At 50.8% G+C, this 15,000-nt stretch overlaps 4 protein-coding genes across 7 annotated transcripts in view; 1 reads left to right on the top strand and 3 right to left on the bottom strand.

The window, feature by feature from the left end:
• Positions 1–1,545: 1,545 nt before the first annotated feature.
• LOC125956811 (4-aminobutyrate aminotransferase, mitochondrial) lies at positions 1,546–5,535 on the bottom strand. The gene is made up of 6 exons (XM_049689027.1): positions 5,207–5,535; positions 5,010–5,122; positions 4,092–4,263; positions 3,266–3,428; positions 2,345–3,195; positions 1,546–2,273 (listed from the first exon to the last, which is right to left on the bottom strand). Exons 1-6 carry the CDS (start codon positions 5,265–5,267, stop codon positions 2,152–2,154), a joined length of 1,482 nt encoding a protein of 493 aa, XP_049544984.1. The 5' UTR covers positions 5,268–5,535; the 3' UTR covers positions 1,546–2,151.
• Positions 5,536–5,899: 364 nt separating this feature from the next.
• Positions 5,900–10,683, bottom strand: LOC125958389 (trafficking protein particle complex subunit 8). Its single transcript, XM_049691684.1, has 9 exons — positions 10,416–10,683; positions 9,879–10,341; positions 9,227–9,812; positions 8,184–9,149; positions 7,091–8,115; positions 6,815–7,032; positions 6,324–6,735; positions 6,109–6,249; positions 5,900–6,024 (listed from the first exon to the last, which is right to left on the bottom strand). Exons 1-9 carry the CDS (start codon positions 10,579–10,581, stop codon positions 5,964–5,966), a joined length of 4,038 nt encoding a protein of 1,345 aa, XP_049547641.1. The 5' UTR covers positions 10,582–10,683; the 3' UTR covers positions 5,900–5,963.
• Positions 10,684–10,856: 173 nt separating this feature from the next.
• LOC125955825 (mitochondrial carrier homolog 2) lies at positions 10,857–12,753 on the top strand. Of its 2 annotated transcripts, none has more exons than XM_049687064.1 (6): positions 10,857–10,966; positions 11,041–11,268; positions 11,340–11,424; positions 11,486–12,053; positions 12,129–12,239; positions 12,326–12,753. In XM_049687064.1, exons 2-6 carry the CDS (start codon positions 11,068–11,070, stop codon positions 12,387–12,389), a joined length of 1,029 nt encoding a protein of 342 aa, XP_049543021.1. In that variant the 5' UTR covers positions 10,857–10,966; positions 11,041–11,067; the 3' UTR covers positions 12,390–12,753. The 2 variants fall into 2 exon arrangements, with proteins under 2 accessions (XP_049543021.1, XP_049543020.1); XM_049687063.1 differs by having other exon boundaries at positions 10,957–10,976.
• A 22-nt stretch (positions 12,754–12,775) lies between these two features.
• The window catches only part of LOC125955815 (multiple inositol polyphosphate phosphatase 1), a 3,374-nt gene continuing 1,149 nt past the window's right edge, over positions 12,776–15,000 (bottom strand). For 2 of the 3 annotated variants that reach the window (XM_049687038.1, XM_049687040.1), the window contains exons 2-6: positions 14,455–14,656; positions 14,296–14,390; positions 13,991–14,227; positions 13,238–13,917; positions 12,776–13,163 (exon numbers count right to left, since the gene is read on the bottom strand). In XM_049687038.1, coding sequence (XP_049542995.1) covers positions 12,920–13,163; positions 13,238–13,917; positions 13,991–14,227; positions 14,296–14,390; positions 14,455–14,650 — 1,452 coding nt within the window. In that variant the 5' untranslated portion in view covers positions 14,651–14,656 and the 3' untranslated portion in view covers positions 12,776–12,919. Of the gene's footprint in view, positions 13,164–13,237; positions 13,918–13,990; positions 14,228–14,295; positions 14,391–14,454; positions 14,662–15,000 lie in introns of all 3 variants that reach the window. The other variant, XM_049687037.1, reaches the window with a different exon arrangement.

Below are 15,000 nucleotides of genomic sequence, written 5' to 3'. Positions count from 1 at the left end.
CACTCACCTTTGGGTGGATACTTTTAAAAAAAAATCCCGTCTACTTAACGACCTTCGCTGGCCTGCGTCAGGCTCCTGGACGAAGAACACGTTAGTACGCCACCGCCGTAAACTCGGCCCGGCCTTCGAGGCATCGCAAGGCGGCCACGAACGTGGGCTTCACATATGTACGAACCTGGATTCCATCGCCCACCCCATCTCTGGACGGCGGCGATGAGGTTGGCAAAATTTAACCGCAATGCTGACATGCTTTTCAAATGCAAATTACCTTTCCTTCCCTTGCCCCACACTGTTTTCTTCGAGCCGTTTGCTGGATGTGGTTTTGCTACGCCGGAACACACCGGAAGTTCAAACCCTGCGCCCACCAACCGTGTCGAGCAAAAGTTTGTCCAGAAAACCTTCTTCACTATGATTTTAATTCGTAATGAATGATCAAATACAGGTCGTGGGGAACAACGGTCACGGCAGGTCGGTGCGTAGAGCCGCTGCATTTCATAAATATGTTGATGATAACAAGCGTGCTTTGTACTGAACTGGTCAGGTTAGGCCCCTTTCGGTAAGGCAAAAGTGCGACGTCGGTTAGCGTCTCCGACGGAGTAGCAAATCGCCGTATGTTTACTCCTTTTTTTTAACCCATTCTCCTTTTGCTACAGCTCCACGGCTCTAGAGGCCATCCGATGGCGTTTGCTATTTGAGTTCTGTTTTTTGCTTGTTCGTTTCCTCGTTCCTCGGTTCCGGTACGGGCGGTACGAGGGTCTCTCCCGCCTTTCCCTTCTTCCGGCATACATTAGCATATGGAAAATGGCTAACAAGCCATTCTTTGGGCCATGCTTTCTTTCTCCGCTTTTCCAGTCCGGGACCTCCTGCGTCGACCGCTGTGAAAGCCACACACCTTCAACGGTGAAGCAAACTCCCAGTCTACGCTCTGTTTCATGCGGCCCAAGGAACGCGATTTGCAAGATGAAACCAAAATTTGCATAGATCATCATCATCGTCGTCGTCGTCGTCGTGGTCGTGGGCAGCAGCAGTATGGCAGCGCGATCGGTGTCGGCCATCGTTAAGCTAAATTCGTTAAGTTTTACGCTGCAGCGTACGGTGGTACAACAGCATCTTTCTCTTTAGCCGGTGGCACGAAACTGTACCGGTTGTTGGTAGAGAACATGGACCTCTCTCTCCCGCTCCTTGGATTATTCAACGTTTCTCCTCGGGTATGGCTCTCGTTAGTGCCGAGGAAAACCTTTTGTTCGATTGTAATTGAAGAAACTGGTAACGAGAACTGGTAATGAGGGTTGCCTGGCGAAAAAGAAACAAACAATAATATCGAAGGCAAATGTTGACGAAGACGCCGGTCTTTGATCATTCAATCGTGAGAGCTTCAAAAAGAGTTACTCTGTTTGCTAGCTGTGTTAAGTTGTATAGGAAAACTGATGTTGCAGCCGTCCCCGATCCATTGCTCCTTGAATCGAACTCGAGATTCCCCCTACCGTATGCTGCGGAAACTTCTTTCAAGACGGAACAGAACACACAGACACAAACCAGTAACTGTATGCGACAACATTTATCTATTTTATTTTGAAACGGAATCCCCGGTGCACCCTTCAGAGAAGAGCGACCCAGTTGATCACCGTTCGACACCGAGTATTGGAATCACGTTTGCTGATTGGAAGACAAATGTTCTCTCATGTGTTTCATGCTGGCGGTCCACGAAGTACACAATTGGTGTGCTGTTGTTATTGAGGGTTGCGTTACAGTATACCGCGTAGAATTAGTATGCGCTAGCATCATCTCCTTGAGCTCACGTCCAGCTGCGTTGTCAAGCGCTCGTACGCTACTACTATTGCTACTACTACTAGTGCAGCAGCAGCTACTTTACAGTTTGGAATAATGCTTAAAAGAGATAAATTTGTACGACGCTGGGATTTTTGTGCTGTTGCTGACTGTCTGGCTGGCTAGCTGGCGTGCCGAAAATGAACCTTGTCATTTTGGCCGTATGCAGGCTGTGCGCTTAAATAAAAATAATCATCCCATGCGAGCTAGTCCGTTTGTCCGAGTAGCGTCCACCGTCAATTTTCATTCCTTCGATCACCGATCCACCGGTTCAAGTCGCGTGGTGCAGTAAGTTAGCTGGCGAACCGACCAAACCGACCGGCCTTACTTAACCTCCTTCAGCACCTGGTGGAACTTGTCGAGGAAAATGTCGACGTGCTTCTCACCGAAGATGAGAGCCGGGCGGAAGCGAATGCTCAGATCACCACATCCACCAGACAGCACACCTAGAAACAAGCGAATGCGAACGACATTAGAGACAAAAGGTTGATGGCACTAACAGCCCACAAAGCCTCACCTTTCTGTTTCAGCGCTGCCACGATGTCATCGCGCAGCTTCGGCGTAGCGCAGTTGATGGCAAGGAAGGTACCTCGGCCCCGGGTAGCACTGAGCAGCTGCGGGAACGTCTTCTCCGCCTGTAGCAATCCCTGCTTTAGCTTATCGCCCGTACGGCGCACGTTCTCCAGCAGCGATTCCTGCTTGATCACCTGCAGGATGGACTCGAGCAGCAGCAGCTTACCGGGATCACCCATCCACGTGTTGAACACACGGTACGGTTGGGCCGGCTTCATGTGCGCCCCATGATAGTACCCACCGAGCTGCATCTTCTTACTGAACGTTACCACATCCGGTGGTGATTCGAGATTGAAGTGCTCATGGCACCAGATCTTGCCGGTTGGTCCACCGCCCGTCTGTACCTCGTCGATCAACAGGGCACTGCCGGTGCGCTTGGCAATGCGTTGCAGCTGCTGGAAGAACTCGGGCGATGCCTCATTGTCACCACCTTCGCTCTGAATCGGTTCCACGATGATGCCCGCCACCGGAATGCCTCGCTTGGCGTACAGGTCGATCAATCGTTCGACTTCCGCCAGGCACCGCGCATCCTCCTGTGCATTCTCGCGCACATTCTCCTCGAGTGGGTAGCGATACTTGGGGAAGGGTGCGATCGGCCAATCAAACGACGGTACATCGATCTTGTGGATGTACTTCGAGTGCGTCGTCGACAGGCAGCCCAGCGTCCGACCATGGAAAGCACCGTGGAAGCTCAGTATGCTCAGTTTCGGGGCACCCGGTGACTGGTTAACCATGCACGATTGCATCTCCTGCTCCGAGAACGGTGTCGCCTCACCGCGCTGCTTCTTTTGGTACCTTTTTTGTGAAAAGGGCAAAGAATGCATTAGTGAGGGCAACAAAAGCTTGGTTGGGATGGATGTCTTACCAGATGAAGATGTTCTTGAAGGCATTTTCATTAGAGCATGAACCACACATCATGGTGGTGACGTGATCCAAACCGACCGGAGCAACGGACATCAGCACATTTTGCAGCCGGGCTGGCCAATCCTCACCGGGAAACACGCCCAACGCTGGGCGGTTGATGAGAGCTAAAGAAAAAGAATCAAAGTGAGCGTCGTCCTTCAAGTAGAACTTGTTTGCAGAATGTTTAAAATTACGCATAATTATGGAAATAGATTATCACAAATTTGCGCACTTTGAAAAGATCCTAACACCATCATCAATATCGCCATTCATTCGAAATGTCTGGTCCTCCATGGTCCTCCATGTGCACCTCCATGATCGATCATTGTCGCCCAGCAACGAGCAGAATACCCTAACCTTCAGCAATGATTTCCAAGTTGTCACTAACGAGCCACACCTGCCAGTGCCGCTCTGACCTTATCAATCTGCGAAAAGTATCGGCCAGTCCGCGCATCTAGTTGCACTATCTCGTCTCACAGCCACGCGACCAAATGAAATGATAACGCGCTCGCGAATGCACCTAGTATCTATATCTTGATGGCGGCAAGCCAGACCGGCTCAGGGTGGCTTGATGTTCGCCACCTTTTGTCTGCCATTCCCAAAAATACAATGAACGGTTTGCTATCTTATCGTAAGCGACCAACGGTGGCCAGTAACCACCGTCAAGAATAATTAACTTGAATATTCGGCCCTCCGTTGCTCATTCTCTTTGTTTGTTTTTCGAATAATCTTGATTTTTGATCAATCTTCGAATCAATCGAAGAAACCGTCGTGATCGGGATACTTACTGGAAAGATTGTGATCATTCTGGAACACCTTCAGCAGCTCGCGATGATTGTACCCGAGTGGCACCGAAGAGATCTGCGTGTAGATGTCGAGCAGCACATTACCATCGACGTCCTGCAGGTAGTTTCCGTACGATTTGTCATAGTCCACGAACATCTGCACGGAACCAGCATTCTGATGCAATCCGAGGCCAAGAATACGCGTCACGCCATTGTCATCGTCGTCGTCACCGAAAAGCAGATCGAAAAAGAGCGAAAGTTAAACACAACTCGAGAACCATAAATCGCCCCACGAAAACCCCTCAAAACCCCAAAATAAACCCCCTCGGCGTTCAAGTTCAAGTCCGCACCTCTCTCTGAACGATCGCGATGCCGTCGAGGTCATAAATCTGCCGCCCCGTGGCAGCACAGGTCAGGGAACCATTGACTGGCCTCTCGCGATGGGTCGCAAGAGACGCACTCGTTCTGACCAGGCGCCATCACACACACGCGCCACCGTAAGAAGTTTGTGCGAAGTTATTTATAAAAAATCCGGTGATCCGACATGGCTTGGTCGGCTTAAAATTTAACACACCCCCTCCCGGGCTGCTATCACTTGCATCGGTGCTAGCATGTGGTGCCGTTAACGTCGCCATTTCTTGTAGAGGCCGGATCCACGACCTAAGCACCCTTGGCGCGTGTTGGATGGTGTGGTTCCATCAATCCGCGGGCATCGTGTCGGCCCGCCGGCGGTTCGGTTCATTGAAACCAATTCGCTTCAATTGATATCAATTGTCTCGCGGCATGAAGCGAACGTTCTGAAGGGTGTGTTCTGCAGCCACGCTAACGAAATAACGGAAACTGAGACCGTGCGCACGCAATCACAGTCAACTAACGTGAACCCGGGGACAGCTGCAACAATACGCCTCTCGGTGCACGTACCTGCAGCTGATTGAGCTGCTGCATCAACGCCTTCGATTTCGGTCCAGGTACCTCGGTTTGGAGCGATGGTCCAACCGGTTCGACCTGTGGAACGGCGGCAAACGTGCGGCATACTGCGGATGTAGAGATAGAAACGTAAAGGAATTCTGTAATCGATCGATTTCGGCTACACCGGTACACCACCCCAGTACACTTACTCGTCGGCACACGTTGGCAGGAACGGAGCAAAACTTGGCTACCGAGCTGTTTAAGCATCATCTTGATGAGGAAAAGCGTGTCACGGAACACAATTTGGAAAACAACACTGCACGGTGGACAACCGGAAGCAAAATTATGCTTGCTCGATGCCCTAGAACACTGGCCACAGGAGGCAAGCGTGAAGCGCCCTTGAGCAAAACTTCACCAGAATGGATGGACGACGGTTCCGACCATGCGCGAACCCCGACCTGGGTTACGCTAGCAGCGATGCTACCGCTCAAACAGAGAGACAAAACCAGAGAACGAGAGAACTGCCTGACCACGACCGTGGTTGAACTTGGTATGAGCACCCGTATGCGCTGGCTGTAGGGGTAAATATCAATTTATCTTTCGCCGCTACCCGCGAGATTTTTGAACCTAGACGACAATCTTATTACCGATGGCTGAGTGCGTGAGCACAGGAGAGTGAGTTACCATGGTATACCAGCACATATACTACATCTAGCGCTCCAAGGTGCTGCAAATGTACAGTGTTGTGCTTCGAATTAGTTCGTACATTGTATATTAACCAGTAAGTATTCCAAAAGATTCGCGTGCATTCAATAAACTTTTAAAAAAATCCTGATTTGGTTTCCTATAACAAATAAGTATGTTTTAAATCATTATTTAGTCATCAATGATGGCATAAGAGATAAGATTAAAATTGATTTATTTTGCTTCCGTTTGGAATTTTGGAACTAATAATATGGAATTATTCTATGCCTTCAGCTCTACGGTTTGGAAGCTCTCCTCCAGGAAACATCTTTGCGCCACAAAGCTAGAGTTATCAAAATGAAAGAAAAAAGGCAAATTCCAAAAGAATTAATCAACTTCACGACACACACCGTGCACCTTTACCCACCTATTGTTAATGCCCCATCCAACATCGATATCAGTATTCTCCGCCGGAATAACCTTTTCCAAGTCCTCGTATATACCGTACACTTCCGACTGACCAGTGAACGTGATTTGCTGCAGCCGCTCCGACGGTGGGCAGAAGACACTGTAACAAGGGACAAGGACAGGAAAAATGGTGAAATGGCTATTCCTTTCATACATCACAATTCGAACACGTACGAATCATAAAGGTTTCGCAGCTGCACAAAGTGTTGTCCATAGGCCGTGCGCGTTGCTCCATTATCGTTGATCGTGGCCGACCAGCTCACGGCGAGTGTCATGTGACGATCGTGCTGATTGACGATCTGGTTGAACTCCTCGTTGCTACCGGGCTCATACACGCGAATGTACTTCGTCTCGTGCTTCATAAGGAAGCTACCGACAGCCGCCAAGGAGGGTAAAGATGCTCTCGCTTCGCTCTCCATGCCACGTACCGATATCGAGGAAAGCTTATCGGATACATATTGCTGGAAGCCTCCACCAAACGCCACATCGGTCGGACGACGCTGAAGATTGCACCGAAGGCTGAGAGTTTCATTCGTCTTTAACCCATTGCCAGCTTGTAGCTTGACATGGCCTGGTGTTTCGATAACTAGAAAAGTAGAATACAAAATGATTCTTCGTTGCACAGACCGAAGTCGTTAGTACATTCCCCAAGAGCGGATACTCACAGATAATCTTCTGCTGATGGAGCTTATAAGTGGAACAGTAAAGATAGAGATCGTTCACCGTGATTTCTGTCATCAGTGGATGGTGCACTTGATTTAGGTTCTTTACGTTCACATCGATGCCCAGCTCACGCTTCACCGGATTGCTGATGTTACAGTTGGCGTCCACTAGCAGTGAATCGTTGACGTTGAAATTCCACGTGTGCCGAATAAGACGGTGTCTGGAACGGAATTCATTATTCGATTATCTGCATCTACTATCCGCTCATCAGCACTTACTTCAACTTCGGATAATCTGATGGCATGGCGTAGTACAACATCAGCTTCACATCCTTCGGTCCCTTCGTGTACGGCGCCTGCAACCAAATGGTGACCGTTCGCGTCTGATTCGGGTTGATACAGTTCTCTTCGGGATCGCGGAACAACCGACAAACGTACTGCTTCCGGGCCTCCCGATCGCGACCCACATTCTCGTTCGCCAGATTGTACAGATCGCGCCGGATCGATAGCGGTATGTCGGCCGCAGCACTCGTATCGATCAGCACGTACCGCGGATTATCGATACAGACGTAGATATCATTCAGCCCACTGACGCCCGCATTCGTTAGGTTCATCCTGATCGGAATGATCTCTCCGGCTACCACTTCGGACGGTGCCCGGCTAAAGCTAACGTGCAGTGCAGGTGCCGGTGGCAATATCTCGATCTCAAGCTTCCGATCAAACTGTACCGCTTTAGCGTTCGATCCCACCACGCTGGCTTGCCTTATAGGGAGAGTTTCGAACAGTTGCTTGCCCCAAAGCGATGGTGTATCGGCCGCCCCCGTTAGGCCACCTCCCGTTGGTGGTGTTGGTGGAGCGGCTGAAATCTTCCCAACGATACCCAGTATCCGTAGCTGTCCAGTGCTGCGGGGCGTTAGCTTCAGAACCAGCTGCTTGGTTTCATGCTCGCCGAACGTGACCAGCGCAACGAAACTAGTCGCGACCACGTTCTCGATTTCCGAACGCTCCTCCAACCCAATCTCACCGAGAAACAGCGGTCGGTTGGTAAAGATTTCGCCCGATTCACGCCGGAACTCCCACAACAGATTGACATTCTCGAATAGGATCGGTGGTTTGATCATGTTCTCGAGGCTGAACGCCACCTCGATTGGTTCACCGTGGACGGAGCGCGGATTTTCCGTTGCCGGCGATTCACTGGAAAAGAGAGAACGGGATGGGCGGAACACCATGACCGGTCGTTCGGACGCACTCTGCACAAGCATCTCCTCCATCTTGTTCCAAATATTTTCCTTCGACAGCGGCGACTACAAGGGAAAAGAAGAGAAATGAAATGCAACTTCGATAAACTATTATCTTTGCCATAAGTTCTTACCGTAATGCTAAGATTGGTGGCCGCCACATGCAGTGGATTGGACACCGGTGGTGGCGAAGTGACCAACACCTTCGTCAGCTGTTGCACTATCCTCGGTAGCGTAATCGAGGGAATGTCTGCCACTCCCGTGCCATCACCCTTCCCTTGCAGCGCCCTTTTGGTGCTCAGATACTCCCGCAAAAAGAGTGTCTGTTGGGCGGCAGTTTGCATGCTGGATGGGCGCAGCAAATGCGCCAAGCAGTTACTGGCTTCGTCTAGCTTCTTCAAGTTCGATGCCTGCCGTCCGATCGTATATTGGATGTGATCCTCAGCCAAGCTCCAGCCGCGCTTCTCGAACACCTGATACGCTTGCTTGTACGTACGGAACGAGTGTTTCCGTTGGCCAACCTTCGCAAACCGGTGGCCCGCCAGGACACAATGCAGCGCATACTTGTGGTACTGTGGTGGCGTAGCCAGCAGAAAACAATACGAAGCCTGCTCGAGCAATAACGCAGATCGTAGGTCGGAATCTTCGCTTGTCATCCGGATCAGCTGCTTCGCGGCCTCACTGTACAATCGAGCGCCCTTAAGACACTCCATCGAGAGCAGTGTGGCGCGTGTCGCAAACTGGGGCAACTTGCAGCTGTTCAGGTAGGTCTGGATGGCTTCTTCCATGTAGTCGTAAGTTTTCCGGTTAGCCGTACCCTGCATGTACGCCGCCAGCGCGGCCATCTCGAGCGCCCCGGCATAGTATTGCCAAGCGGAATCGGCATTAAAGTCACGCTTCGCCTGATGATACGCCTGGAAGGCGAGCGAATAGTGACAAAACATAAAGTACAGATCGCCCAGCTTGCGTGTCTGCAACTCGGTTGACTCATTCGTATATACGACGGCATTCTGGTTCGTGTTGACGCCCGGTTTGTTCGTCACGAACCATCGCTTGGTGGCACTCAACAGCGAACGGCTAACACCCTTCTTGTTGGAGATCTACAAAAGCGATCGAGCGGTATAGTCAATCAATAGTTTCGATGCAACTGTAGAAACCATTCAGCGCCGCTACTTACCGAATCGTTCAACACACCCACCAAGCGCTCTACGTACGGTATCAGCGCACGAACTGCAAAGTCTTGCACAAAGTGCTTCAACGTTTCCAGATCTTCCGACGTAAGGAAGGCACCACGCGTTACCTCAATGTCGCTCTCGGCTGGCCATACGTTCGGGTTGATCGGTTGTAGCGATAGACTGTCGATGCTGGATGTTAGGCTGGATGTTTCCTGTATCTCTATACCCGTTTCCTGCATAGGACTGAGCGGGTGAGCGATCACCTCACCGACCACAATGCCCGATGGTGGTGTGTCCGAAGTGCTGCCTCCACTACTACCACCGCCACCACCACCGTGGATGAGCAAATTGGAAGATTGCACTACCGTCGTTGGCATTCCCGTGACCGCACCCATATCCTGCGGCGTTTTCGGTGCACTGTCGGCATCGCTCGCACTTCCCATCTCAGATCGTTGATGTTTCTTCAGAAATCGTATCCACGGATCGGGACTATCGGCCACCGGCGGTCCGCTGTGGGAGTTGATCTTCAGCAGGAAGCACTTGTGTTCGCCGTAGCATGACTTCAGTCCTTCGAAGGCCTGCTGTGCCCTAGAAAGTAGCAAACTCCATAATTAGTTACTGAGAGTAGGCATATTTACAACCGAACGGACATACTTTCCAATATCACCCGAGCATCCATCGTGCAGCATCACGTAGCAGTTCAGGGCATCGTTCGAGAACCACTTCGGCAGGCGGGGTGGCGTTATGCTCTGCATCATCTGTATCTTCTTCGTCAGCTGGGTGGCCGTCTCGAGCGGATTCGGATCAATGCTCGATACAACGATCAGCGAGCAGAGCAGATGCCGCGTGAACTCATGATCCGCCGGGAACTGGACGGTCAGGAAGGTTTCACGCCACTGCTCAAACCACGGCTCTGCGATCGGAATATCCACGAACGTACTGTCGTCAAGCTTGATCGCTTTCGTCTTTTCTCCACCAGCACCACTAGCCGACGTGACCGCTTCGCTGAGCATCTTTTTGGCCAGTATTGCCTGCGGAGGGCGCCAGTTCACGTCCACCACGTTAATCCGCAGCCCCTTGATCGACACGCTCGTACCGGCCACATCGCGAAAGTGCGCTGTAATAAAAACCGTGAAAGAATCGTGAATAGTTGGCACCAGCCGTGGGACAGAGGACCATCGAAACACAAACCATCCGAAGAAAGGCGCAGAAATGGCTGCAGCAGCTCCACAAAAGTGAGATTGTTCTTCTGGCAAAGTTCCTCGGCCTGCTGCGATACGATAGCGCCGACCATCGGCGAAAAGATGTTCTGTATGATCTCCTTGGAGGAGTAATTCTGCCCCGTAAGGTGGATCATCCTGCCAGAATCTGCTGCCGGAGAGCGCAACGCGAAAGACACAGATAACTTAAGGACAACCCTTTCGCATTTTTTATCAAAGACGACGACTTTCCACTTTAAGGCTGTCACACATGACATGCGCTACTTGCGGCAGGTCACAAAGTGGCCGCAAGTAACGCATGCTATGTATGGCAGGCTTTATCATGGCGCGGCGCTCTCTCTTGAACGTCACTAAAAAGGCTATCTTCTCGTTGTAAACAAATAAGCCCTCCACACACTGAATGCGGAACGGCACGTAACGAAAGATGCGGCTCGTCGCTATAGGGACGTAACGTTCGTAACGTTTTGATCCGCATTCAGTGTGTCGAAGGCTTCATCGTGAAGGTTCACACCGCTGGAAAAGGTGCGGCAAGGTGGTGTGCGAGACGGAATATTATCAGGCCATTCCAGAAAATCAGTAATCCGTAAAATCCGCAGGTCAAAGGTGTTTGCGACGAGTCCACAATGGAGGAACTCCGGCAAGTCCTGAGAGACCAGGATCGTGAAAATGTGCAGTCTGCGTTCTACATTGGCGGAAGCGGGGGAGAGCGAGATGCCGGGTCGTCCGACCCGGAGTGGCAAATTACTCAAGATATGCAGTTTTTGTTGCGGGTTGCCTGTACCACGGCTCTTTATCCGCTCGAATATGCTAAAACGCTCATCCAGGTAGGGGAATCATTTTCTAGGACGATAATCGGCTTCTATCTTATCTACCTCATCTGCCTCCTCCTCCGCAGATCGGTTACGAACCGATAGCACCGCGGCCAGGCCGTACGCTGTTTGGCGAACGACGTCTTATGCTGCCGAACGTTTTCCAGTATGGTAAGTGTCCGCAGGGTGAATAAGCAAATCTGTTCTGGTAACCGCACACCATTCGTTGCAGCGGGCTACATCAAGAGCGTCGATGGATTCTTCGGATGTTTTCGCGGGCTCAGTGCTAGGCTCGTCGGGAACTTCCTCAGCTCGTACTACGGTGGGGTTCTGGCCGACCGTCTCGGATACCTCGAGCCTCCCAAAAGGAAGGACACCGGTCGCCTGAGTTACAACGATGACCGCCATCTGCTGAAGATGGAATTTGTAATGAACCTGAAGCGGAATCTGGTGGTCCACTCGACGGGAGTGGTCATTTCGCAGCCCTTCTATGTCATTTCCATACGCATGATGGCACAGTTCGTGGGCAGGGAGCGCATTTACACCGGATTGGTAGCTTCGATCAAGGAGATCTGGAAGACGGAAGGGGTGGCTGGATTCTTTTCTGGTTTGATCCCAAGGTTGGTGTGCGATTTGGGCTGTGTGCTGATTGGCAGCACGCTCACCTATCTGCTCAGTGCCACCATCGTGGAAGGAGAATCAAGCCGTAATAACCTGAACACGCTCAGTCATTTCACCGTCAGCAGCCTATTGTACCCATACCACGTCGTTTCGACCTGTATGATTGTAAATGGATCCAGGTAATTGATGCTCGGGGATAATCGTTTCACGTACTTTTCTAATGAATACATCATATCGTTGCGTAACGACCGCAGACTAAAAGCCGGCAATCTGCCGCTGATGGACAACTACATCAACTGGAAGGATTGCTATGCCAAGCTGCGCGCGACCAACGAGCACAAACGTGGATCATCCTTATTCTTCCGGTAATCTTGCGTCCTCATTCTTTCGGTACCCAATGAAGGGCGCATCTGACCCACTACATTTGCATTTTCTCTGTCTCGTCTTTCAGCGCCGTCCCGAAAGCGATCACCAAAGCGAGCAACATCTTCGCACCCTATCCTGAGATGAAGTAGAAATTTACGGCGATATGCGATCAATTTACTTACCGCTCGTTGTGTTTGTGAAAGGTTTCTCGTAGTTCTTCGTCATAGTTTTGTTCAACAGATTATGTTTCCTTCGTTGCACCGGGCCTTGGGATGTATCCTTTTTGACCGGTTAACAGAACCGGAACAGATTTTCGCTTTATCCGCTGCGCATTTACTGCACCTCAATCCAGAAATCAATCGAAGAAGGCATTGGGCTTTATGCAACAACACAAGACATACTGAAAATCTTGAGAATACCTCCAACCCGTTGATCGTTTACAGTGTTCTAGTGACTGTTTCAAATAGTCTACTTCGAAATATAGCGACACTCAATCACACAAAGTTAGTACACTTTACTGTTGCACAACTTCCGCTCCACCAGTTCTATCTAAATTGTGTAAAAGTATACTTTTGTCGTGGCCTGCTTCTCTCCGTCTTGATGAGTCCCTTGATTCTAGAACTAGAGTGGCTATTTATGTGTGGAATTGGCTTAATACTTTATTTTCGGCCATGCCGTCTCAAAGCCGACGTATCCATGACACCGCTTGGACACTGATCAGCAGCAGCAGAGCAAACGAAACCCTCATACCGGACGCACCGCTTCCGTGGCAGTACAACTGGTCACAGTTGCCTTCGCGGAATCTTTGGTACTGGCGCTTCACGTCGGACCAGTTGCAGAGCCCCACCCGGCACCAGTCAAGCATAATGGGCTTTTCGTTGAGGAAAAAGATCACCTTCACCGGTTCCTGTGGCTCGGTGCACCTGGTTTTGTTCCGAAGAGTACAACTCATTAGTGTCCAGATACTCACGAATCCACCCACAACGCTAATACTTACTGATACTTGACGGCGGCTATGTTGGAACCGAAAGGTATATCGCTCGAAGTATATTGACGGTTGCGCATCGTAGCATAGTTATCGGCCCGCAACGGAACACTGTCCCGCTTCGCACCGAGTGCGGCCAGCAGCAGCTGAATGGCGGCATCATGCGCAAAGTACGACACCACCGTCGGTTCGCCGACCGGCTCAAGATGCTTCAGCATGTCGGCCGCCACGTGACAGGCAAGGTTCGGTGCGTGCTCGTAACCGTAACTGTTACTATAGTAGTACTCCAGATCCTCCCTGTACTCAAGCACACGGACCTGCTCCTCCGTAAACGCGGCACAGAAGGGGCTTGGCCTGGAGAGGAACCAAGCCTGCTCGAATCGGCAAATTCCCCACATGGCATCGATCTGCTCACTGCTCAAATTATGCCGGAAGCCTAACCGCTGCGAAATGTCCCAAACCGCACTGGTATAAACGGGTGTACGAAGGAACTTGTTTGCCTCGCCATTCTCGTCCCGTTCCTCGCGTGCCTTATTGTTCTGGTAGTCCTCACAATCATCGTAGGGACGCAACAGCCTATCCGGCGAGGTGGCCGGTTCCGGTTGCACACGTTTCGATTCCTCCGTCCCAAACAAACCTTCCACGAATGCCTTGAAGCTTGCCTCCGTTCGCTGGGTTTTGGTGTAGCGGAACTGCAAAGTGGATCGGGATCATGATAGTTGAATCCATCCAGCTAAAGGGGATCTGGGACCGGGGATCACTTACGTGGTATTTCGAGGGCTCATACGTCGGGCCAAAGATCTCCCAGTAGCGTTCCTTGGTACGCTGGGCAAAGTACTTCACCTCATCCCACCCGGCCGTCGTCAGAACCGATTCGTACTGTTCCGTAATATTCGGGTTCCAGCTCCACCGTCGCAGTAACTCCAGATCTTCCTCACACATCCGTCCATTGTCCGGCAGTGTGCGGCGCGTGAAGTAGTTCTCCAGTATGGCATCCTGTAGCTATAATGCGAATGACGATTAGCCACTGTATTAGACTTAGCAGAAACCAACGAAGCCCCTCTACTCACCAGTTTCAACTGCTTTGGCCAGTTTAGGACGTCTCCCTTGGATGGTAGTCGGGTACCATGACGATTAAGGGCCCAGAACTTAACCGGGCGACAATCTGTGGAAATCGCATGTGATGAGGCAAGCGAAGTTATGATCAACCCCGTCCATCCCTGACTTACTCGGCACGATATGTTGCTTATCGGTGTCCGGAACACGGATGACCTCATAAGCGGTTTTAGTGGCAAAGTGTTGCACCTGTTTGCGCTCGAGATCATTGTTGTAGCAGTACGATTCACAACAGGATTGCGCGCTAACCGTCCGGATTACTAGGCATAGCAACGCGGCGATCGTGGGAAAAGCGATCCGCAGAATCATGGTGCTCTGCTCTGGTTAGGGAGAAAAGTAACAAAGATCAGAAGGCTGGTGCGTCATACAATTGGCTTTTTACTATTTTTTTAACGACCGTTCTGTTCGCCATGTCGCGTACTGTGCATTGTCCCCGGCGTTCATTGAACCCAATCCGTCATTAACGGGGACAGCGGAAACCCACGGTCACGAGCATACCAATAATTATTCAATTAAACCATGCAATGGCACGATGAATACCCTCTTTTTTTGGTAAACCATCATTCCCGTTTTATCGTCCAATTTCATGTCCATCGCAGGCGACTGCGTTTGATGATGTTTTGGTTGAGCTCACAAAAAACAACGTTGTCTCTCTGTAA

Source organism: Anopheles darlingi, chromosome 3 (genome assembly GCF_943734745.1).
Source record: "Anopheles darlingi chromosome 3, idAnoDarlMG_H_01, whole genome shotgun sequence".
NCBI lineage: Eukaryota > Metazoa > Arthropoda > Insecta > Diptera > Culicidae > Anopheles > Anopheles darlingi.
Note: the sequence above shows the minus strand (reverse complement) of the source record. Positions and strands in the feature narration are given on the sequence as shown.

Bases quoted from the DNA above. Each gene is read 5' to 3' on its own strand.
- LOC125956811 (XM_049689027.1), bottom strand. From the start codon at position 5,267: ATGATGCTTAAACAGCTCGGTAGCCAAGTTTTGCTCCGTTCCTGCCAA. The intron at 4,264-5,009 runs GTACGTGCACCG...GGATTGCATCAG, and splicing joins AGCAGCTCAATCAGCTGCAG to AATGCTGGTTCCGTGCAGAT. The intron at 3,429-4,091 runs GTAAGTATCCCG...CTTTTTCTTTAG, and splicing joins GAATGATCACAATCTTTCCA to CTCTCATCAACCGCCCAGCG.
- LOC125958389 (XM_049691684.1), bottom strand. From the start codon at position 10,581: ATGATCCACCTTACGGGGCAGAATTACTCCTCCAAGGAGATCATACAG. The intron at 9,813-9,878 runs GTATGTCCGTTC...GCTACTTTCTAG, and splicing joins TGCTCGGGTGATATTGGAAA to GGCACAGCAGGCCTTCGAAG. The intron at 6,025-6,108 runs GTGGGTAAAGGT...TGATAACTCTAG, and splicing joins GGATGGGGCATTAACAATAG to CTTTGTGGCGCAAAGATGTT.
- LOC125955825 (XM_049687064.1), top strand. From the start codon at position 11,068: ATGGAGGAACTCCGGCAAGTCCTGAGAGACCAGGATCGTGAAAATGTG. The intron at 11,425-11,485 runs GTAAGTGTCCGC...CATTCGTTGCAG, and splicing joins GCCGAACGTTTTCCAGTATG to CGGGCTACATCAAGAGCGTC. The intron at 12,240-12,325 runs GTAATCTTGCGT...CTCGTCTTTCAG, and splicing joins GGATCATCCTTATTCTTCCG to CGCCGTCCCGAAAGCGATCA.